This window comes from Anopheles ziemanni, chromosome 2, assembly GCF_943734765.1.
Source record: "Anopheles ziemanni chromosome 2, idAnoZiCoDA_A2_x.2, whole genome shotgun sequence".
Classification (NCBI taxonomy): Eukaryota; Metazoa; Arthropoda; class Insecta; order Diptera; family Culicidae; genus Anopheles; species Anopheles ziemanni.
This window is the reverse complement of record NC_080705.1, coordinates 85,789,922-85,808,996: the sequence shown is the minus strand read 5'-3', so window position 1 is coordinate 85,808,996 and position 19,075 is coordinate 85,789,922. Positions and strand designations below refer to the sequence as shown.

Here is a 19,075-nt window from a genome sequence, read left to right as displayed (position 1 = left end):
TGCCGCCTGGGACCTGCTGCAGCAGTGCATCAGGAATGAAGCTCCAGGGTGTCAGTGCTCGTTTCAATGTCTCCGTTTTCCAGTACTCCGCGGAATGAGTACTGCGCAACGAGTAAAAGTGCTTCGTCTGTATGCAAACTACATCATCCATATCATTGGAAACAATGATACTGCGATCGATCTAGCTGTCCTTAAATGTACATTGTTTCTTTGACACTATTGTAAAGACCATATTTATAAGCAAGTAAACTATTTTATAAATAAATAGTATGTTTTATAAAAAAAAAAAAAATGGAAGGTTACTTACCAGGAGCATATTTAATAAGTGAGTACATTGCAATACTTATCTCCAGTTACATTGCTGCATGTTTATCAAGTGCTCTATGAAGTGCCCTACCATGATTCAACTGATAACTATTATCGGTAAACACTTTTAACTTTTAACATAAACAATGTTTTATATCAATAAAGAATGCGTTACAAAGTTTTTCAAAATAGAACATGTAAAACTTATTGTTCGGTGTCACATTTTAAAATTAAACCAATTAACTGTCGCCACGTGATATGTTACACATGCTCACAACGCAGCGTTATCTTTGGATGCTCGATTTCGTCCTTGCTTTGCACCAACTTCAATTCCCTTTGCTGAGAAGTTACTGCCACCTTGCCTTGGAGCACCTCATCCGGAATGTAGTGTAGCGTTTTCGTGATGACCGCCTGCAGGGACGCAATGACTCGTTCCAGCGTGGCGCCCATGTCATAATTGGTCAGTGTCGAGTGAGCCAAAAAGAGCGAGGCGAACAAATCACCTGTGCCGGTGAAGCGAATAATATTGTTGCCCTGTTTCGGAATGGCAAGCCGAAACCGTTCAGTACCGGAAGCTACACGTTTGCTGACGAACGCAAGCAGTGTTTCCTTCGATCCCAACTCGGACGACGATATTGCCACCGTTTCAACACCTTTCTCGTGGAACCATTGAACCGCCTCCCAAATGTCTGTCTCCGATTTAATTTGCTTGCCAGTGAGCAGTTCAACCTCGTACTGGTTCGGAGTGATAATGTCGGCGAGTGGAACAATTTCGTCTCGGTAAATTGGCAGCAATTCCTTCGGAACGTACATGATTCCGTCGTCTCCCATCACCGGGTCGCACACTGTGAAGAAGGAATGACTCAATTATTTTCATTATCTCGCTATAACTCTTGCTCTCAAGGCAAGATGCAACAATGTTATCTCCCTGTTTGAAATATTGGAGGCGCAACATTGTTGCAAACGATGCGTCCCCACGGTGCGTCTAAATATAGACACTTCCATACACGCACACGTTTACTTACCATAGACGAGCTTCTCGTTGACCGCACGCAGCGACTTGAGAATGTTTGCGATTTCGCGAAGGAACGTCGGGTTTCCGACATACCCGGTGAGGAGATGGGTGTAGAGTTTGTGCAAGTCATTATCCACCAGTCCGGAGTAAACTTCCGCCAGTTCCTTCTCGTTCAGCACTTGTCCCTTGAAGCCCTGCTTATAACCGGTGTGATTGGAGAACTGCACCGAATTTATTGGATCCACTTCAAAACCAAGCACCTGTTGATTGGGATGAGATATGTTTTGTTAATGAAAATAGCACAACATGCAAGAGTACTGTTTACCTGCATCGGAAATACCGCGCTCTTGTTACCAACATGTCCATGCACGACATGACTTTGGATCGAGAGTACACGATGCTGGATGTTGGAAGACATGATTGCGAGAGGCAAACGACCGGATCAAAATGCAATGCTCGTTAGCTCACTTCACGCGGGCGACTGACGATATGCTACAAAATTGCATGCTATTACTTAAACAATTTAAAGCTGGTAGCACCACCCCACCCTCCAAACAGCACATGTGCATGTGTGAGCCAACAGCTGACCGCGATAAGATAACGCAAACAAATATTCGGCTGATGATCAACTGCCAAGGAATGACTTTTAGATTCCTCCCACTTTTGTATTGTGTTCACAGATTAGACAAATATAAGTGTTTTTTCACCATTATTTTCATCATGTTTTGGGCATTTTGTTTGTTTATCTTTTTTGGCCCATAGTGGTGGGTAGCTCCCTCTGAACTGAAATTAAACAGCCCCTCCTGGGAGCGGATAGCGATATCGATCCTGATGGTCCTGGGGACCATTCACAGAACCGATTTAGCCTTTAGAGCAATTCAACCATGGATTGTCTAATTGTTGCTTTAACAAATGATATAAAAAATCGGCAAGTTAGGTAAGCACGCATGATCTGATGGATTGGGATTCGGATTCGAAGATCCGGATCTTGAATCCCTGTAGAGATTTAGTTTCCCCATCACTTTCGGTGTGTTTCGGTTGACAGCTAATTGTTGTTACGTCATTCGGAGATCAACTGTGGTAACTGCAGTAAAATATTTCGAATTGTAACTGCCAACCAACTTTCGAATAGTTTAATGAAAAATACTTAATGAAAGTATTATTTTTCATTTATTCTCTACTCTCGCGATTTATTTATGGAAACTTGGAATGTTTAATTACGATTTAATATTGTAATAGGTATAAAATAGTTTCACTAAAGGGATAAAACAAATTTTTATAGTTTTTATTGGAAAAACTGTAATATTTTAAGTAATTTAATAAAATCCAAAAATTTTCTAAAAATTTACCGAAAATTTAGTTTATCGAAATAGTAGAATCCATCCATAAATTCTGATCCATAAATTCACTGGAGCCCCAGCACATTGACCTTCGAAGCTTACAGTTGTCCCTCCAAACTTTTTTATTAAAAACAATTTCTAAAGCATACGCTTACGCGAACGGTTGTTCCTTCAAATTTTTTATTAAAAACAATTTCTAATGCATGGTCTCAAAATAGATTCATAGATGTTTTAGTATACGCTTCTAGTATCTTAACTTTCGAGATCAAAGCCGATGTCCCTTTTACCAGCACCATCATCTACATGAAGGTGGTTATGATAATGATTACAGAATAGGGTACATTTTCAGGGTTGCAAAACTAAATCGGGGGTTGTTACACGCACCATTCAGCTTCATGATCACACGTTTGAGGAAATCTCCGGGGTCGGCATATCATATGATTTTACATTCAATAAAAAATATTGAATTACTTCCCTTGCCCCTTGTTACTTGTTGGCGCTGCGTGAATCTCGCTGGGAGGGTGGATGTCCCGCAAAGTTACCGAAAATGCCGTTTTATGCATCGGTAACTGTAGCATCCACTTGGGACCGTTTTCTATTGTTTTCTCTTGTAGGCCATTGTGCGCCTTTAGCGCCGTTATCAAAAGAATGTGGGTACATCTCTATTCTTCTGTTCGCACACATTTAATATAGGTTGGTAATAAATTTACAATAATTAAAACAAGTTGGAAAATTCAAAATTGTAATTTACGAAGAACATGCATGCCCGTAATTTGCAGGAATATCTCTCAATCTGTTTGAATTTCGACTCGCATTAAATTTAGTACTTCCTGTATAACTATGCAACCATCAATCGATCCTGTTACTGTTCTAACGGTTTCATTGACCCGGTGATGATGCAAGAGGTAGTGGTATTCGATATTTTTCTATAAATGGCAAAATGGCAATCCGTAATGCATAGTTTTCTGTACGCTGCACGTGGCCATACACACCAATTTATCCTAATCCTCAGCTTTATCAATACTGATCGTATCTCATCTTGTAGTTCCATTCTGCCGAGGATCAGTCACGCCTCCGGGCATGCGAGAGAATAAAGTATCCGTTTACCATGAACGTTATTGGATGCTAAGTGGTTGAAATTTGGTACCTTTTACTACCTGTCAGCAACGAACAGAAATGGGAAGTGGCATGGTTTCCTTTTTTTTAACGGATCCCTTCGGAAGCGTGCTAAAACCGCAATCCCCGAGGACCCGATCGAGAGTCCTTTTTCACCGAAACCCGGTTTGTCGGCATAATTATTCCCTGAAGGAGAGAAAAGATAATGTTGGTCCGGTCCTTGTGAAGTGGCCTCTAGAGCAGGAAAGCTCGTGCCTGGAGTTGAGTGGCGCAACGAGATGGTAACGCATCGATTCAAGTCGAGAGGGCACGATTGTTTGCAAATATGTCCGACCGGAAGTGCACTGCAACTGGCCAGCATTTGTTCGATGGCTGTTGAGCGAGCCGCCAATTTACAAGTCAATGAAGCATGGTCTATGAGTTGACATTGAAAGCTAGAAACAACTGGAAAACAACATTTTATGTATCTTTTATACTATACATTTCCTCCCAAATGTTGCTAAAATACTTTCATTTAGGATATTTGAACTATAGAAATCTCACTTTTTTTATATTATCCTATGCATCTAGTGAGTTTTATTGGCACAAAAATGCTTGTACTTTTGAACTATTTCTATAAATGCGCTTTAAGTCCCGGGATTAACACACGTCTTCCAACCCCTGCCTAAATGAAGCATCGATTAAAGTGTGACATTTTGATCGAAGCCTGATCGGAACTCATGCGTCAACTGCTCTACTTATTCGCCCTCTCTCACTTGCACAACCGCATTTAGATTAGATACAATTACAATTATAACAATAGTAAAATCCATATCGACCCCAGAACAACAACCCTCGCAAAATAACTATTTTCCAATCCAAAAAAGGGAACGAAAAAATAGTAAAACGGACACTTTGTGCACATAAAAAATAAATTTTGGCAAAAACGTAGGGAAAATCAGAATCACGCAAAAAAAATGTACCACCACCGATTGTGATCGACACATGCATCTGTCGGATGTTTCCCGGTGCAACGGTGTTACGCTAGGTGCGTGCCAACGTACTGCGACTTTGGTGATGTCCTTTCCTGGTCGAAGGAAAAAAGGGAAAATGTAGAAATAGCACTCGACTGGGAGGAGAGTTGGTAATTAATTTTCAGTTGAACCTCCCGTACAGGGCCGGAAGTGCGGAAGACCGATTAGGGACCGGTAGAAGTGTGTATTGTGTCAAATAAATAAAAACTGGACTGTCCTTCCGGTTTCATACCGTTCTTTGGATTCGTGGACGGGATTTATGCAAATGCAGCTGTCACCAGGGTTCCGCTTGGCCGGGTCCACTGCTGGTATGACCACGGCTGGTATGGCAACAGTCGGCAACCCCAACGCCGTCCCTGACTTAATGGCTTAATGAACGTCAAGCTCATGAAATTCACTGCTTTTTACACCTTGGCTTGCTAAGTTTGGATTCCTTCGACACCCTTTGGTGGAATGCCTTTCTCGAACACGCGGCCGGAACTCGACGTTTAAACTTTATCGCGCGCGCCCCCAGCCGATCCGTATCGGAAAAGCCTCCTGCTACGGTGTGCGGCAGACTGGAACCGTTTTCTTTATTTTCTTTTTGTGGGCAACTGATTTTTTCTCGTTACTCTCATATTTCCTTTCACAACATACGGGCAGCAGCAGGATTCGAAGGCAAAAGGACCTCGAATGTCAACGGTTTTTCGCATTCTGACGCCTCCCTGAAGAAAAAGCAAAAATGGAGGAGAAATACCAAACATTCTGTCCGGGTTCGCTCATTTTCTACTATCACGAAGACACGAGCGACTTCAGGGGAAGGACTTCAGGTAGCGAATGATCTTGCTTGCAAGCCCTCAGAGGCTCGGTGCGCTTCTCCAGGGATTAGTTTTGGTGGTTTCACACCGACTCGTAATCTCATAAACATTGCCACTTCAGGCCCATTGTGGAAAGGTGCGAACAGTGAGTGGACACAAAGCGACACAAGGACAACAATGTCCGCACTGAGGCGGAACGGTAGCAATAGGATTTTTTTCTAGGGATCTAAGGGACAGGGAGACATACACACACGTATGTAGGACACAGTTGGTGGTGAATCGGCACGAGTTTCGCTCGCAGCAGGTCGACCACGATTATCCTCATGTTAGAATTCATCTCCTTTTATCGAACATATTTAAGCACGTGTTTTGAAAGATATTGCTTCTCTTTTTTCCTTCCTTTTAAATAGTTGTGTGTACCTTTATTGATATTTTTAAATTTATCAGAGCTATTCCGAGATCCGTTTCGAAACGGTCTCGAATGCGAGCGCTCGTCTCGAATCGAGATTTTTTCGATATTCTAACATTCGAATCGAGTCGACAAAGTCGACATAGCTGTTCGGCAGTTGTCAAAATCAAATGGTCAACACAGATTTGGACGTTGAATGTGGAAAAATCGGTTGTTATTAGTAGGGTTTCGTGAAAAAATCTATGTAAACTGATATTATCTTCCTTTTAATGGTACGCATATATCAATCACCGCCCCAAAAGTAATAATAACAATCAAATCGAATTATCGAACATCACCAAAGGTTTATTCAAACCATTAAGCGGAAACCCTTAATACACTTTTGCATACACCTTGATAAATCTCGAATTCGAAGTTGGTAATGCCGAATATCGAATCTCGAACGTAAATCTCGAACGTTCGGATCTCGGAATAGCTCTGTATGTTTAAACTTTACTACTACTTTATGTAAAGTACGGCTATTTTAACCACGTGCCTGGAATTAAATCATTTACTTGCATGCATTATTTAAAATAACCGTATTTACTTGTACCCATGTGTGACTTTTTAATGTTGTATGTTTTCATGTTGAAACCATTAGTAAGGTTCTAAATTTATGCAATATCAGTTTTTCTAGCATAATTACTGAAAAAATTACGTAAATCATGTTCCTTGAACGAAATGGGCATAAAAACTGGACAAAATTAGGCTTTTCCAATTTTGAAAATATCACCGAGCCTGCAAGACACAAATAATGCTTCTTTTACGTGTTAAATTGTATATTTTACCAGTGGCGGATTTACACTCTTGGACGCCCTAAGCGGTAAAATGAATGGGGCCCCCGCACTACCGTAAAAATTCATCGTCGATTTTCGTCTTGTTTATATGCTTTTCAATAAAATCAATGTTAGATATTATTTTAACATCAAAAAGTTTTCTGGCTGACTCCTCGAAGTGCTATCTACACTGCGTCCCAAAATGATAGCCTCACCCAGTTTTTTCACTCATATGCTATTTTAAATGATCGCAAGGTAAAACAAACGATAGAAACATATTCCTTAATCTAAAAGAAATGTGTTTCACTTCTATTTTATCAGAAAAAAAATTTAATTATAACATTTTGGTGAAAAATTTAAAAAATGGAGTGTCCCATAATGATAGCCTCACTTCAAAAATCATTCAAATTAACAAAGCAACCCAGTTCCTAGCCACGTTAGCAGTTGCCAAAAGTAATTTTTAAGTTCTCTTACTTTAATTTGTAATTTAATTTGAACATTGGAGGCAGAAAACAACTCTAGGAACGAGAAAAAAGTCGAATTGATGCTTATCGCTTTAATGGCAAGTCAAGTCATGAGATTGGTGTGCTAATAAATAGATTCACAAACGTCATTAACGATTATGTAAAAGATTCCAGTTAATATGGGGTTCAGAAGTCTCCTGGTCATCTTCAAAATCTTTCCTCGCGTGATAATCGGATGATTTTTTAAGTTGCGTTCAATTCAACCAAAGGTTGCCGTAGGATAAAAAACGATTTCTGGTTGAATGTGCACCAAACTGCTGTGTTGCGTGCTTTGAATTAATGTTCTGATGTTGTAAGAGAGTCCATGAAGAAAGTTTCTGCCCTCAAACTTCACCAAAAAGTCGCTAGATTGGAGTTTGCTACAGAACATATGACATGGAAGAATGTGTGGAGAAACGTAAGTTTTCACTTTGTAGTCTTGTTCAAATTTTAAATTGATAATTCATGTTAGGTGGATTATATTGATGAAAAAAAGTAAAATATTGATGGATGGGATAGTTACATCCATTACTGGCGAGATTTGAGACGATAGCACGATTTTTCTACCGTCGCAACTTTGAAGGTGAATCGATCATGATTTGGGCTGCGTTCAGCGGTCATAGTAAAAGTGAATTGGCTCTTGTACCAACACGTATGAACAGCGATATGTTTATCGACATCCTGGCGAATCATTTGAAGCCTTATCTGGAAAATCACAACACCCAACAGCCCATTTTTAAGCAAGAAAATGCTGCCGGGCACGCACGCAAGACAACAAGAACTCACCTTGCACGATCGAGTGTCGAAACAATGTCTTAGCCAGCCGTTTCCCCAGACCTTAATCCAATAGACAATATTTGCGGAAGGCTAGTTCAAGAGATTTGTGAAGATGGGAGACATTACGAGACCATAAAGGACCTTAAACTTGCTATCCGAAATGCTTGGCGTTCCTTATCAGTAAATACGTTAGAAAAATTATCGGAGAGCATGCCATCACGAATTTTCCAAGCAATAAATCGTACTGATTATTATATCATGACTTTTGAATTCATTTATGCTATTTTTGTTGATAATTTAATCAAAATTCTAAGTGAGGCTATCATTTTGGGACACCACTGATTTTAGTTTCTTGCTAAAAAAGGGATTGTTCATTCGTTTTCTTCAACAATATTTATGCAAAGTAGTCATTGTATACTTATAAATATTTGTGTATTTTTGAAAAAAATTGTATGCTTGGTATTTGCCCTGCACAGAAAAAAACTAGGTGAGGCTATCATTTTGGGACGCAGTGTATATGTTGTTTAACAAGTCTTATGCAATAAAGAATTTTTATTAAAAATAGCATGCAGAACAAAAGCATTGCTTACATTGAAGTTGTTTAAGTTTTTCATTCACATTATTTTATTCTTATGGTTGATATATTCCAAAATTTTGTTGTTTTGATGCAAATACATGCTTGTTTACAATTAATAAACTATAGAAAATGTATCTTCTGTTACTCTTCAACTTTGATTATATACCGGACCAAACTTTCTTTATTTTATTATGGTTCTTAGCATTAACTTTTATAGGATACAGTAAAATTATCCATTATTGACCAGTTACAATTTATTACTTGTCGATCATAAGAGCAAATTAATGAATTCTATCGAGTATTTGTTTAAGTATAAATTTTACAAACTTGGCCGCTGAAAGTTCGGGGATCCTTGCAAGCTTGGGACCCCCCGCGGCCGCTCAGTCCGCGCACCGTTAAATCCGCCAGTGTATTTTACCATAATAACTGAACGAGTCTCTTAATTTCCCAAATGGCATTGATTATCTTCCCATGGGAAACAGTTTACACTTCAAGTATTCAAATGCTTCATTTGCTGGCGCACGTGTGTGGCGAAGTGCTATCAGGAAACTGTTATGCTTTTTTATTGGGTGTTAATTATACCGGCTGCCAAAATAAACCATGCGTGATTTCTCATCCAAATCGATGGCGTTTGGTTAATTTCTTTTTAACCGCCTCTCAATCCACTTGGGAAGACGCATGCCAAAAAATCATCCACAAAACCACCATTCCACCATATGCCAAGGCAGTGTGGTTTATCTATTGTGCCGCCTGCAAGCTGTCCGTTTTCACACGCCGCCACGCGTCGGTCGGTAAACGATACTCTGGTGAAAGAAATGGAGGAAACGCGCGCGAAACGTGACTAGAGTGCGTAAACTCGAGGAGGCGTTAGTCCATACCGAAACCCGTTCAGCTCCTCCTATAAGTTGCTCCTTTAACTTCGGCTTCCGGTACAGTCGTGCCGTTCCGTTGGCCACCATTTTCCCCCGTGAAGAACGGTTTGTCGCTTCCTTTAAGTGACGCCACGCGTTCGCACGCCCGCCAACAACAAGTGGTTGCCACGTGGCGACCGGGTGGTTATACCTTTCCTTACCAACAAACGCCGCGGCGGCTCGGTATTTTGTTTATCCTTTCACCACCACTCGCTCGAGTGGGATGTCACGTGGCAGGAAAAATCAGCATCAATGATTAAACAATTAGGCAAATCATCTCCCCAACGTTCTAGGTACATGTGAGCATTTTTTATATCTACCAAATTAAATACGTTTCAACAACTATTTTAGCGGTCTGTTGGCACGTGTCAAACGCGTCAACCCGATCTGTTTAATTGGATAATTGGCTTCTCGGGCACATCATCGTATGTGTTTGTTCAACTGCTTCCTTGGTAGCAAAATCACATAGAAAGATTCAAATACTTCGAACCCCTCCGGCCAACGGTCCTCCTGCCGATTGAGTTGTTTAAAGAGCGTGAAATTTGGCAATTCGTTCCGCCTGTCCTTCCGCTGTACATACCAACTGCGGTTGGTTTGCGACATTTGTCGGATTTTCGATGCATCAGGACTGAATTTTTCTGCAGGAAAATTGAGATGAATTTAAATTTTGTTTACAAAAGAACCCGTTAGTTTGATTGCGTTCTTCTGCACCGCATTCGTTGTCCCCTTTTCACTGATTCATTTTTCCTTCTTTGGTTGTCATTTATGCTTTAGGGTCCGATCTGGCTAATCCCGTAAGGGGCTAGTTGCCCCGATGGGATCTGTTCTTCAGTGGATTTCCATTGCATCAGCTCAAATAATCTCAGCATAAGAACCAGAGGAAAAGAAAGTGAAAATGTCACATGTCAGCGGAAACGGGTGCGGACGGGAAAAAAGGACATTTTAAGGTCGTAAAAATTGGAAAACACTTTGTACCGATTCGTCTCGCCGCACGGTCAATCATCTCGCTCGGAGTGGTATATTTGAATATCGTTAGAAATTTCGGTTTTATTGCTCCTTTTTCTGGGATTTCGTTTGCCGTTCCTCTTGAGAAAGAAGGTGACACGATGGTTTCTTCACTTTTACCACGAGCAGATGCCGATGCGGGCGATCGGGAACGTGAAAGGAACCCGATCGTAAACCCGTACCCAATCGGAGACAATTTCATGCTAAATCTGTTCCAAAATCCGCGGAATGTACCGGAAGCGGAATGGCAGGAAATGTAAATCTTTCCGCTGCCTCGGGCAAACCGGGTATGCGGCCCCCGAGCGCGATAAGGAAAAACGGTTCCACAAGGCGAATCGAATCGTTTCGGGGACGAAACTGTAAGCCTTCGTTTTGTTTATCAGTTTTTAAAATTTCCCAAGTATTTGGAAGTTACGGTGTAGTGGCCTTATTTTCCGTTGCCCGAGGCGGTACCGTTTGGTAAGTGAAATATTACCGGCTTCCTTCGCATGTTGGGCACGCTTAATTATGGGTGGCTTCGCTCCGACTGCATCTGGGTGGGCGGAAAATTCAATTGGCCGTCCCACGCTGAGGAAATAGGCATTTCGTTTTTTTTTGTTTTCCTCCGATCTACCGGTTCCTGCATCCGGGAAATTACTTTGCCGGAACTACCCCAAGGAAAACAAGGACGTAAACCTGAAAGTCAAAAAATTCGAACAATCGTTCGTTATTCGCCGAGAGTCGAATCCTCCACTAGCGAATGCCCGCTGGCTATTAAAAGCTAATAAAATCGGAAAACATTCACATTTCCTCCGCCCTTGGTGACGCGGCGGGAAAATTGGCCCAACACGATTCGGTTCGCTCATTCGATGCGCGCTGCGCAAATGCATTCATTACATATTTACCTAACGTCAATCATGCTTTGCCGGCTTACGAGCGGTTTTGCTGGAAGCAAACGAGAAAAGGACGCATGGAACGAAAAGGAAAGGCTCGAGGGGCAGATTGGCTCACTGGAATTGGAATTATCCATAGACCGTTTGCTCGTTGGAATGATTCGGTAGCGGCTCAGTTCGTCTGATTTTTCCCTTCCGACATCCGTCAACCCGTCATAGTGTTTGGTGATAGGATTAGAGGTTAGTTGGCCTTACCATTTAGCTTCACCGTTTCCTACGCACCGGGAGCGAATGTTTATCTGAACGGTAAAGTGAGGATAAAACAGAACGCATGTTATCCGACCGGAAGAAGAGTGTAGCCAATTTCTTCTCCATGCGTTGGTCGTGACCAAATCGAATCAAATTAAAAACTGCTTAACGAATCCTGCTATTGAAGGTGAACGGACTGATCGGTGGTTGTTTGTTTTTTGTTTGTCTCCCGAAACATTAAACCGCAAACCGTTGTACTTTAAAGTGTAATACCTCTCGAAGCCAGCTGATGGTGATGGATTGATTTTAAGTTTATATTTTTTTATATTTCAACAAGTTTAATGCCTTGATAAGCCGAGTGATTTCTATTTTTTGTTGACGTTGACGTGTCAATTGAAAGTTGAAAATTGTTTTGTTTTCTATTTATCGTACTTGGAATACAATACTTTTGAGTGCTACCTTTTCAACTAATTTTATTCCATAAAGTTAGTGTAAAAGCGAATTAGTTTTGATGTTTTTTGGTTCTCATGCATGAATTTTCCATGAATTGAAAATTTTCTGTTTGTACGGAATCTTCACTTACATAAATCCATTCAACAAAGTTTTTACTCTGAACACTACGCAACGATTAACAAAAAGATTGGAAACATTGCGAAAGAATTGATGTAAACAAATATAAAAGATCAATTCAAGCAAACGATTGAAGTGAAGTCAAATATGCAAAAGTATCCATTATAAAAAAAAAATTAGAATTCATTCAAATCAAAGACATTTGGAAAATTTACTTTAATAAAAAAACAGAATAAAAAATTCCTCATTACAACAACAGATCAAAAACACTGAGAAGGTGTTATATAGATGAAAACATGGTTTATACATTTTAGCAATTCTTTTAGTTTGCTCAAAACTGATTATAGGAATCTTTAACTAAAACGTTATAAGGCTTTTATCAAATAAAAATAAAACAATTTTGAAAATATAGGCAAACACAATAGCAAAAGACGTACAATAGCAAAATTCGTATAAAAAAATGATACTTTCCTTTATTATTTAACATGTTTTTAAGTCCTTACATGAAGTCCACAAATGATTGTTGTGTTGAAAATTTTCTACACTTGTAGAATACTTCAATGCCTTCCATCTGTTGCTTCACTTCTTATGCTAGGAAACCGAATGAATCAATCATCGACAAAATAAATAGTCCTGGTCACTTGAAACGCTTCTGTTATTTCACATGTCTACCTCTTTTGGCCGTGTTTCTATGGGCTTGAATCAAAAAGGACTTAGCCGTGGTGACAATTGCAGCACCGTTACACCACCATCGGCAGCTGCAAACCCTTTTGCCAATTGGGTGCTGCATATTTTATGTTGTTTCGCCTTCAATGCAGTCTGTGGGCGATGGTGCTGGTGATAAATCTACGATCGAAAAACTGGAACCCCATGGACGCCGTAGAAATGCATCTGGCAACCCTGATCTAGGTCGATCGTAGGGTACTTTGAACTTGAAATTCGGTTGAGGATGAATTTTATTACTTTACAGTAAACTTCTTTCCTTTCGTTGATTCGTTTTACGACTGCAAAACGATAACAATCACAAAGAAATTATTTGAAACAATGGAAAGTTGTCAGCGCCGTTGTCTAGTCCTGCCTTAGGGACACCTTGAACGTTGGCAGACGATCGTTAAAATGTCATCCCACTTCCCGCTGGATCCAAATGGCCACTTCGCTGTGTGGTGCATTAGCGTTTACTGCAGCGGTCTGGTTTGGTGGCCAATTACGGTCCCGGAAACTGGCAGCGATTTTTACGACCGGTCAAATGCCCATGCCCAATGAGCGAGGACCTCCTGCTGCCCGATTTCGAGGCCTCGACTGGTAATAAAAATTATGCCAATATTTGATTTGTCCAGCGATCGAATGGCAATAACGGGCTTACGGAGCGAACGGCTCCTTTCGCTCCAGCACTTTATGGCGGAATTATACGGGGGCGACACCATTGTAATGCGCCTCGTAGGGACAGCGCTTAGCAAAGGGACGCACCATTCGTCCTATTTTTGTTTGAAGCCACCGGAAAGGGATCGGAAGCGCAACTCAAATTTGAGTTTTACACATTGTTTGTAAATGGATTGTGCCCTTTTTCCCGTTTTCGGCAAGGTCGTTCGAAAATGGGGGAACTAGCACAGGACCTTCGTCAAGGTGATGGTGGATAGTAGTGATTTGAATATGTGATTCGTATTTCATACAAGATTTCGCTAGCTAAAGGCTGTTTTCACATGAAAAAGGGATGTAGCAGAGTTTATTCAACTAAAGAAATCTTGTTATGTAAAGAAATGTGTAGTAGGTCGTAATAAATTGAATAAGGCAAGTTGTGAACAGCAACGTTAACATCGAAATCTACTTTCAATTCGAATGAGAAAAGGATTTATTTAAATAAGTTTATCTTTAGCGGAATGTAGAAAGTGCTTAATAGTTTGAGCACTACGACTTGCTCATATTTTTATGCCAATTATTAGTTTAGGACATCGGAAAGTCATGTTTTTTAATGAACAAGTTTTGAAAAGAATCAGTTTTGTAATCCAGGAATGTCTTCATGACAGACGGTTTCAAATTATTTGCTGTACATTCTTTATTCTCTAAAAAAAGTAAGCTTGTATAATTCAGTTAGTTGTATATTGTTTACAGTTTGATATAGACACTTTTTAAATCTTTAAGAAAATTTTTAATATGTTGGAAAAAAAGATCATTACAATTTATATTGTTAATTACAAATTGAATAATTTTTAATACCAAATTAAAGACTGTTTTCAGTTTCAATAATTTAATTGATTTCTTTGGAATATGTTTTACGGTACTTTAAGTTGGCTTTCGTTCCGATGGTGGTTCTTTGGAAAAAATCCTGATAGAAATTAGCATTAATGATTAGAACTACAAATTACCGAAGGTACATAGCTTATTCTCTCGAGAGTAAACATAAACCAGTAACAGTTCCTTAATTCCCTCTCATTGTTTGTATAAGTTAGTCATGTTTTACAGATCCCAACTTCAGAAGAAGGATAGCGGTTCGAAAGTATATGCAGGTTCGAAGAGGATACGACAGTTCTTCATTGTTTTTGTTAGGGTTCTCTGTCTCCCGGTGTCATCCATCAAATCGTTCTGATTGATGAAGGAGTTCGGAGAGACTGCACCAAGCACATTAATATTTTGCCGGCGTGGAATCGGTGCAATTAGCCGGCTCTTATCTGCGCGAGGCCAGTTAGTTAATGATTCTGGTCGGGTCAGCGAAGAGGACAGTTTTTTTCTGAGATGAGCTACAACCGGCATAAACCAGGAGCTTCTGACTGCTGGATTTAGTGGCACCGCCGACGTATGCTGTTTTGGGAAAGAAGAACCAAACCGTGGCAAGGATTCTGTCAGTGACAAAAAAAGAAGAAAATCATCAATCAGCCGCATTTAGCAGTTTGTCAGACGAGAGTGTGTCCCCGAAGGAAAATCTGGGTGGAGGTGAAAGGGCATTGGCGAGATTTATGGCGAGGCGACCGGGACGGGGGAAAAGCACAAACGAACGAACGATTCAGGATTCACACCGCGTACAGCGTGAGTTCCCCGAACAATGGCTATAAAAATAATGGTGCAGTGGAAATTCAATTCCAAGCCCTCGAGAACGCACGGGACTCGTTTCGGGGCGCCCGGAAATCCGTGGCTTCGGCCGGCCTTGGCTCGTTTATATCCGACGGGCCCGGGAGAACCCCTGAGGTGTTGAACGGCGGATTATTCGCATAATTCGGCCGCTCGACAGGAATCGCATGAGCCGTTCGGGAAAGGTATGAATATAGCGACGAGGGTATCCGGGGTCGAAAAGGACCTCGGCAGGGCTGTCTCGGAGTCGGTTGTCAAGGATGCTGTCAGCCACCATTCGCCCAACTCGGGGGACGCTTTCCCGGCTGCACGAAGCGCAGGGCCCTGTTTCGTGGGGTCCTTTTTGTCGTTCTGTACTTGCCACGCGTACACCGTCGATGTAAACCGACCCTGCAATTCAAACCGTCCTCCGGCGCTGGTTTGTCGAAGCCGGCTGGCTGTCTGGCTTGCATTCTGTTTGTTTGCTTCGGATAATTGTGATGAATTGAGGTTTCGCGCTTACCGAACGGAGTGACGTAGCCATTCTTCCGAGCGGGGAGTTAGCGGACAGGTTGGCGAGTTGGCAGATTTAAAGGGCGACCGAACTGGAACTCCACCATTCCTCCCTGGTCAATTCTTTGCAATCACGCTTTTCGTACTGCACAGGGGGTTGGATTGCTTTGTGCGTTTGTTTTGCTTTCCAAACCCGACAAACGTCAACCTTTGTGCGGGCTGACAGTCCGTTTTTCCGATACGGCAATGAATTTTAGATCTCGTCCTTTCCGACGCTTGGACAGAAAAAAAAGATTTAGGCAAGTTTGCGGTGGTTTTTCTCTGCTCTTCCTCCGTAACTTCGATGTCCAGGCGCATGATTTGCGCAACGAATGGCATGACATTGCGATTGGAAGCGCTGATTAGACGCTACTTATTATTCCCTGCAATAGTTGTTAACACCCATATTCGGTGAGGTCACTACGCGGACTACATGGAAAACACATTTAATTTCAATTGTTGGTGTTTCATATTTTATTCGTTTCATCCATTCATCTTTCTCCGCTGTTTCATCTATCCTACGTTGCTTGGCTAAAATCGTGATAAAAATATTTGTTTGTTTTTCGTGTATATGGATACTTTATAAAACGGTCGAAGAGCACTTAATAGCTAACCTCCTAAACTGCTAAAATCTATCCGCTTTGTATTATCTCGAAGGCATTTCATATGTTTCGAAAGGATTGAAACACACGGACGCGTGTTAGTCGATCGGCCAGAGTAAAAACAGCACAAATCGTACTCGATTTTTAGTCTCGTCCCATCGATCAAGGGAGAAGGTTTTTCCCGACAAGTTTTAAAACAAGCACTTTAAACATCAACAGGAAAAACGAAAACGCGTCCGATCAGATCCTTTATCCTGTTTGGTTCACATAGTTGAGGTCATTTAGTTAACTTGACTAGTTGCATCAGACCATTTGGTTGAGAGAACATTCTCCGGCAGTAATTACATCACTTCGTTTCAAGTAAATGCATTCTTATTAGAATTAGTTTTCTTGAAATGAAATAAGAAAGTTACTGCATCGCATAGAAACAAATAAGTATATAATAAACCTTACATTAAAAAATGTAACCATATTGGAAGATAGACAGTTTCTTTAAATCAAACAAAGAAAAGAACTAGAGTAAGTAACTAATATTAAAAAATATAACTAGAGTATAAAAATTAAAGAAACACATTTTGAACAAATCGTAAAATTATCAATAAAATAAAATGAAGTCTTGCAAATAAAACTATTTTACGTAAAATAAAAGTATAAACATTTAACTAAAATTAGATCTTTCAGTGAACAAAATATTGTTAAAAAAAATAAGGTACGAAACTGATACTAATTATTTGTTCCAACATGGTTGCATTAAAGAGAATAATATGTCGAACAATTGCATGCACCATCAGATAACTACACTGGGATAAAATGTCCATTGCCTTGGCATGAATGCTAACTCTTTTCCACTCTGCAAAGCCTCTGAATGAGCCACGCAAAGCAATCGAAATCCTATCACCTAGAACAACTTTTTCTTCCACTTAACTTTAGCAACATGATACCTCTAGGATTGCTTTAGAAAATGTTCCTTTTCTTTCGTATCACCTGTGGAAACTTTAGGTAAACATTGGGCTGCCATTTTCCAGCGGGATGTCCCGCACGCTAGACAACAGTCGCACCGCCAAACTCGTCGAATATTCCCGAGTCGAGTGCGGAGTATGCGCCATCGCCGCCATTGCTGTCGCGCCACGGTGGAGTCTGGTTGTAGAAGCTGCTGTTGAAGTGCATCGCCTGTGCGCTTCCCGAGGGAGAATGTCGCTGGGCGGGTAGGTCGGAAGCGCCCATTCCTGGATGTCCGTAGTTGGCCGTCTCGTTCGGAAGTCCACAGGTTGTTGTCGGCATCTGAGGGTAGTAGCCATCACGGTTGTACGAATGCGGCACCGTTGGAGCTACGGTGGAAGGCATCGGTCGAACGTTGCTGTGTAGAGGTTGTTGCGGGAGATGGCACGCATGTGTCACTGGAGTGTGTCCAGCTGGGTGTGGGTGAGGTCGTTGTTGAGGTGCTGCCTGTGCAGGATATGCTGGGGGATATGTTTGTTGTGCTGCGGGAGACCGTCCACCGTAGGCCACATCGAAGGCACCACGGAACAGGTGATAATTTTGCTTGGAAAACTGTCCAACCGGTTGAGCTGTTGCCGTCGGCACGAAGGAGTTGCCTTCAGCAGCCACGGGACCGCCCATCGTCGAGCCGTACTGCTGCATGCTGCTGTAGAAATCGCCCGCCGTAAACGGCTGCGGTCCTCCCAAGCCCCAATGGTGGTGCGCCGTCGACGGATTGATGAACATCGCATCGAACAGGTCCTTGTTGATGCGCTCGCCGCTCAGCGTAAGACTCTGGAGCTTCTCTAGGTCGAGCTCGATCGAACCGTCCAGCTCGAGGAGGTGCACCAGCGAGAAGATGTAGTTGTACGCAAACCGCAGCGTCTCGATCTTCGTCAGCTTAGTATCCTCGGGGAACGTGGGCAGTGTCAGGCGTAACCTCTCTAGCGCCTCGTTGAGCGTATGCATCCGATTCCGTTCGCGATCGTTCGCCTTCAGACGGCGCACGCGCTTGATGCGCATCACCTGCATAGGACTTCGGTTGCGCGTGATCCGGCTCTTGCCCATGGCGTACTTACGCTTCGGTTTCGGCTCGACACCGTCCTTGTTCTCTTGCGGCGTGGGTTTGACCGGGGTGGACGTCTTCACACCGAGACTTGGACAGAATGATGCTACCGAGTCGTTGCCAGGTGTAGGCGCCACCGTCGCCGCCTTATCCTTAAGCGACTGGCGTCCTCGTTTCTTTGGCTGACCTTCTGCTGGCATCGGTGGAGCTTGTTCCAACGCTGGTATCACTCCGGTAGGATGCACACCCGGAATCTGTTGTACTCCCGGCGTCAGATGTTCAAATACCAACTTCCGAGGACCGACATTGGTGTAGCCGGAGAACGGTAGCTCCCCAGGACACGATTCATAACTCTTCTCGAACCCACTGTCCTCCGACGTGTATTCGTCGAAGTCCTCAAACGAACGATCATCGAATCCACAGTAAGAGGACATTCTTGAGGGTCTCAACGACTCCGGAGCTCACCGGGAGCCTCTAAGTTCTCAACGATCCTCAGAATTGCACGATCACTCGATGTTTTTTTTTTTGCTTCACAGTTCAAGTGTACAATCATACACAAA

At 41.9% G+C, this 19,075-nt stretch overlaps 2 protein-coding genes across 3 annotated transcripts; both read right to left on the bottom strand.

Moving 5' to 3' along the window:
- Positions 1 to 316: 316 nt before the first annotated feature.
- LOC131289613 (pyridoxal kinase) lies at positions 317 to 2,066 on the bottom strand. 2 transcript variants are annotated; one of them, XM_058318918.1, is made up of 4 exons: positions 1,878 to 2,066; positions 1,647 to 1,813; positions 1,332 to 1,581; positions 317 to 1,151 (listed from the first exon to the last, which is right to left on the bottom strand). In XM_058318918.1, the coding sequence occupies exons 2-4, from the start codon at positions 1,737 to 1,739 to the stop codon at positions 568 to 570; spliced, it is 927 nt and encodes a 308-aa protein (XP_058174901.1). In that variant the 5' UTR covers positions 1,740 to 1,813; positions 1,878 to 2,066; the 3' UTR covers positions 317 to 567. The 2 variants fall into 2 exon arrangements, with proteins under 2 accessions (XP_058174901.1, XP_058174893.1); XM_058318910.1 differs by having other exon boundaries at positions 1,647 to 2,066.
- Positions 2,067 to 17,512: 15,446 nt separating this feature from the next.
- LOC131294604 (basic helix-loop-helix neural transcription factor TAP) lies at positions 17,513 to 18,949 on the bottom strand. The gene has a single exon (XM_058322650.1). The coding sequence runs from the start codon at positions 18,947 to 18,949 to the stop codon at positions 17,513 to 17,515; it is 1,437 nt and encodes a 478-aa protein (XP_058178633.1).
- Positions 18,950 to 19,075: the final 126 nt, after the last annotated feature.

Excerpts from the sequence above, each read along its gene's own strand:
- LOC131289613 (XM_058318910.1), bottom strand. The coding sequence starts at position 1,739 with ATGTCTTCCAACATCCAGCATCGTGTACTCTCGATCCAAAGTCATGTC. Across the intron at positions 1,582-1,646 it reads GCGCGGTATTTCCGATGCAG|GTGCTTGGTTTTGAAGTGGA; the intron begins GTAAACAGTACT and ends CCCAATCAACAG. Across the intron at positions 1,152-1,331 it reads CAACGAGAAGCTCGTCTATG|TGTGCGACCCGGTGATGGGA; the intron begins GTAAGTAAACGT and ends CCTTCTTCACAG.
- LOC131294604 (XM_058322650.1), bottom strand. The coding sequence starts at position 18,949 with ATGTCCTCTTACTGTGGATTCGATGATCGTTCGTTTGAGGACTTCGAC.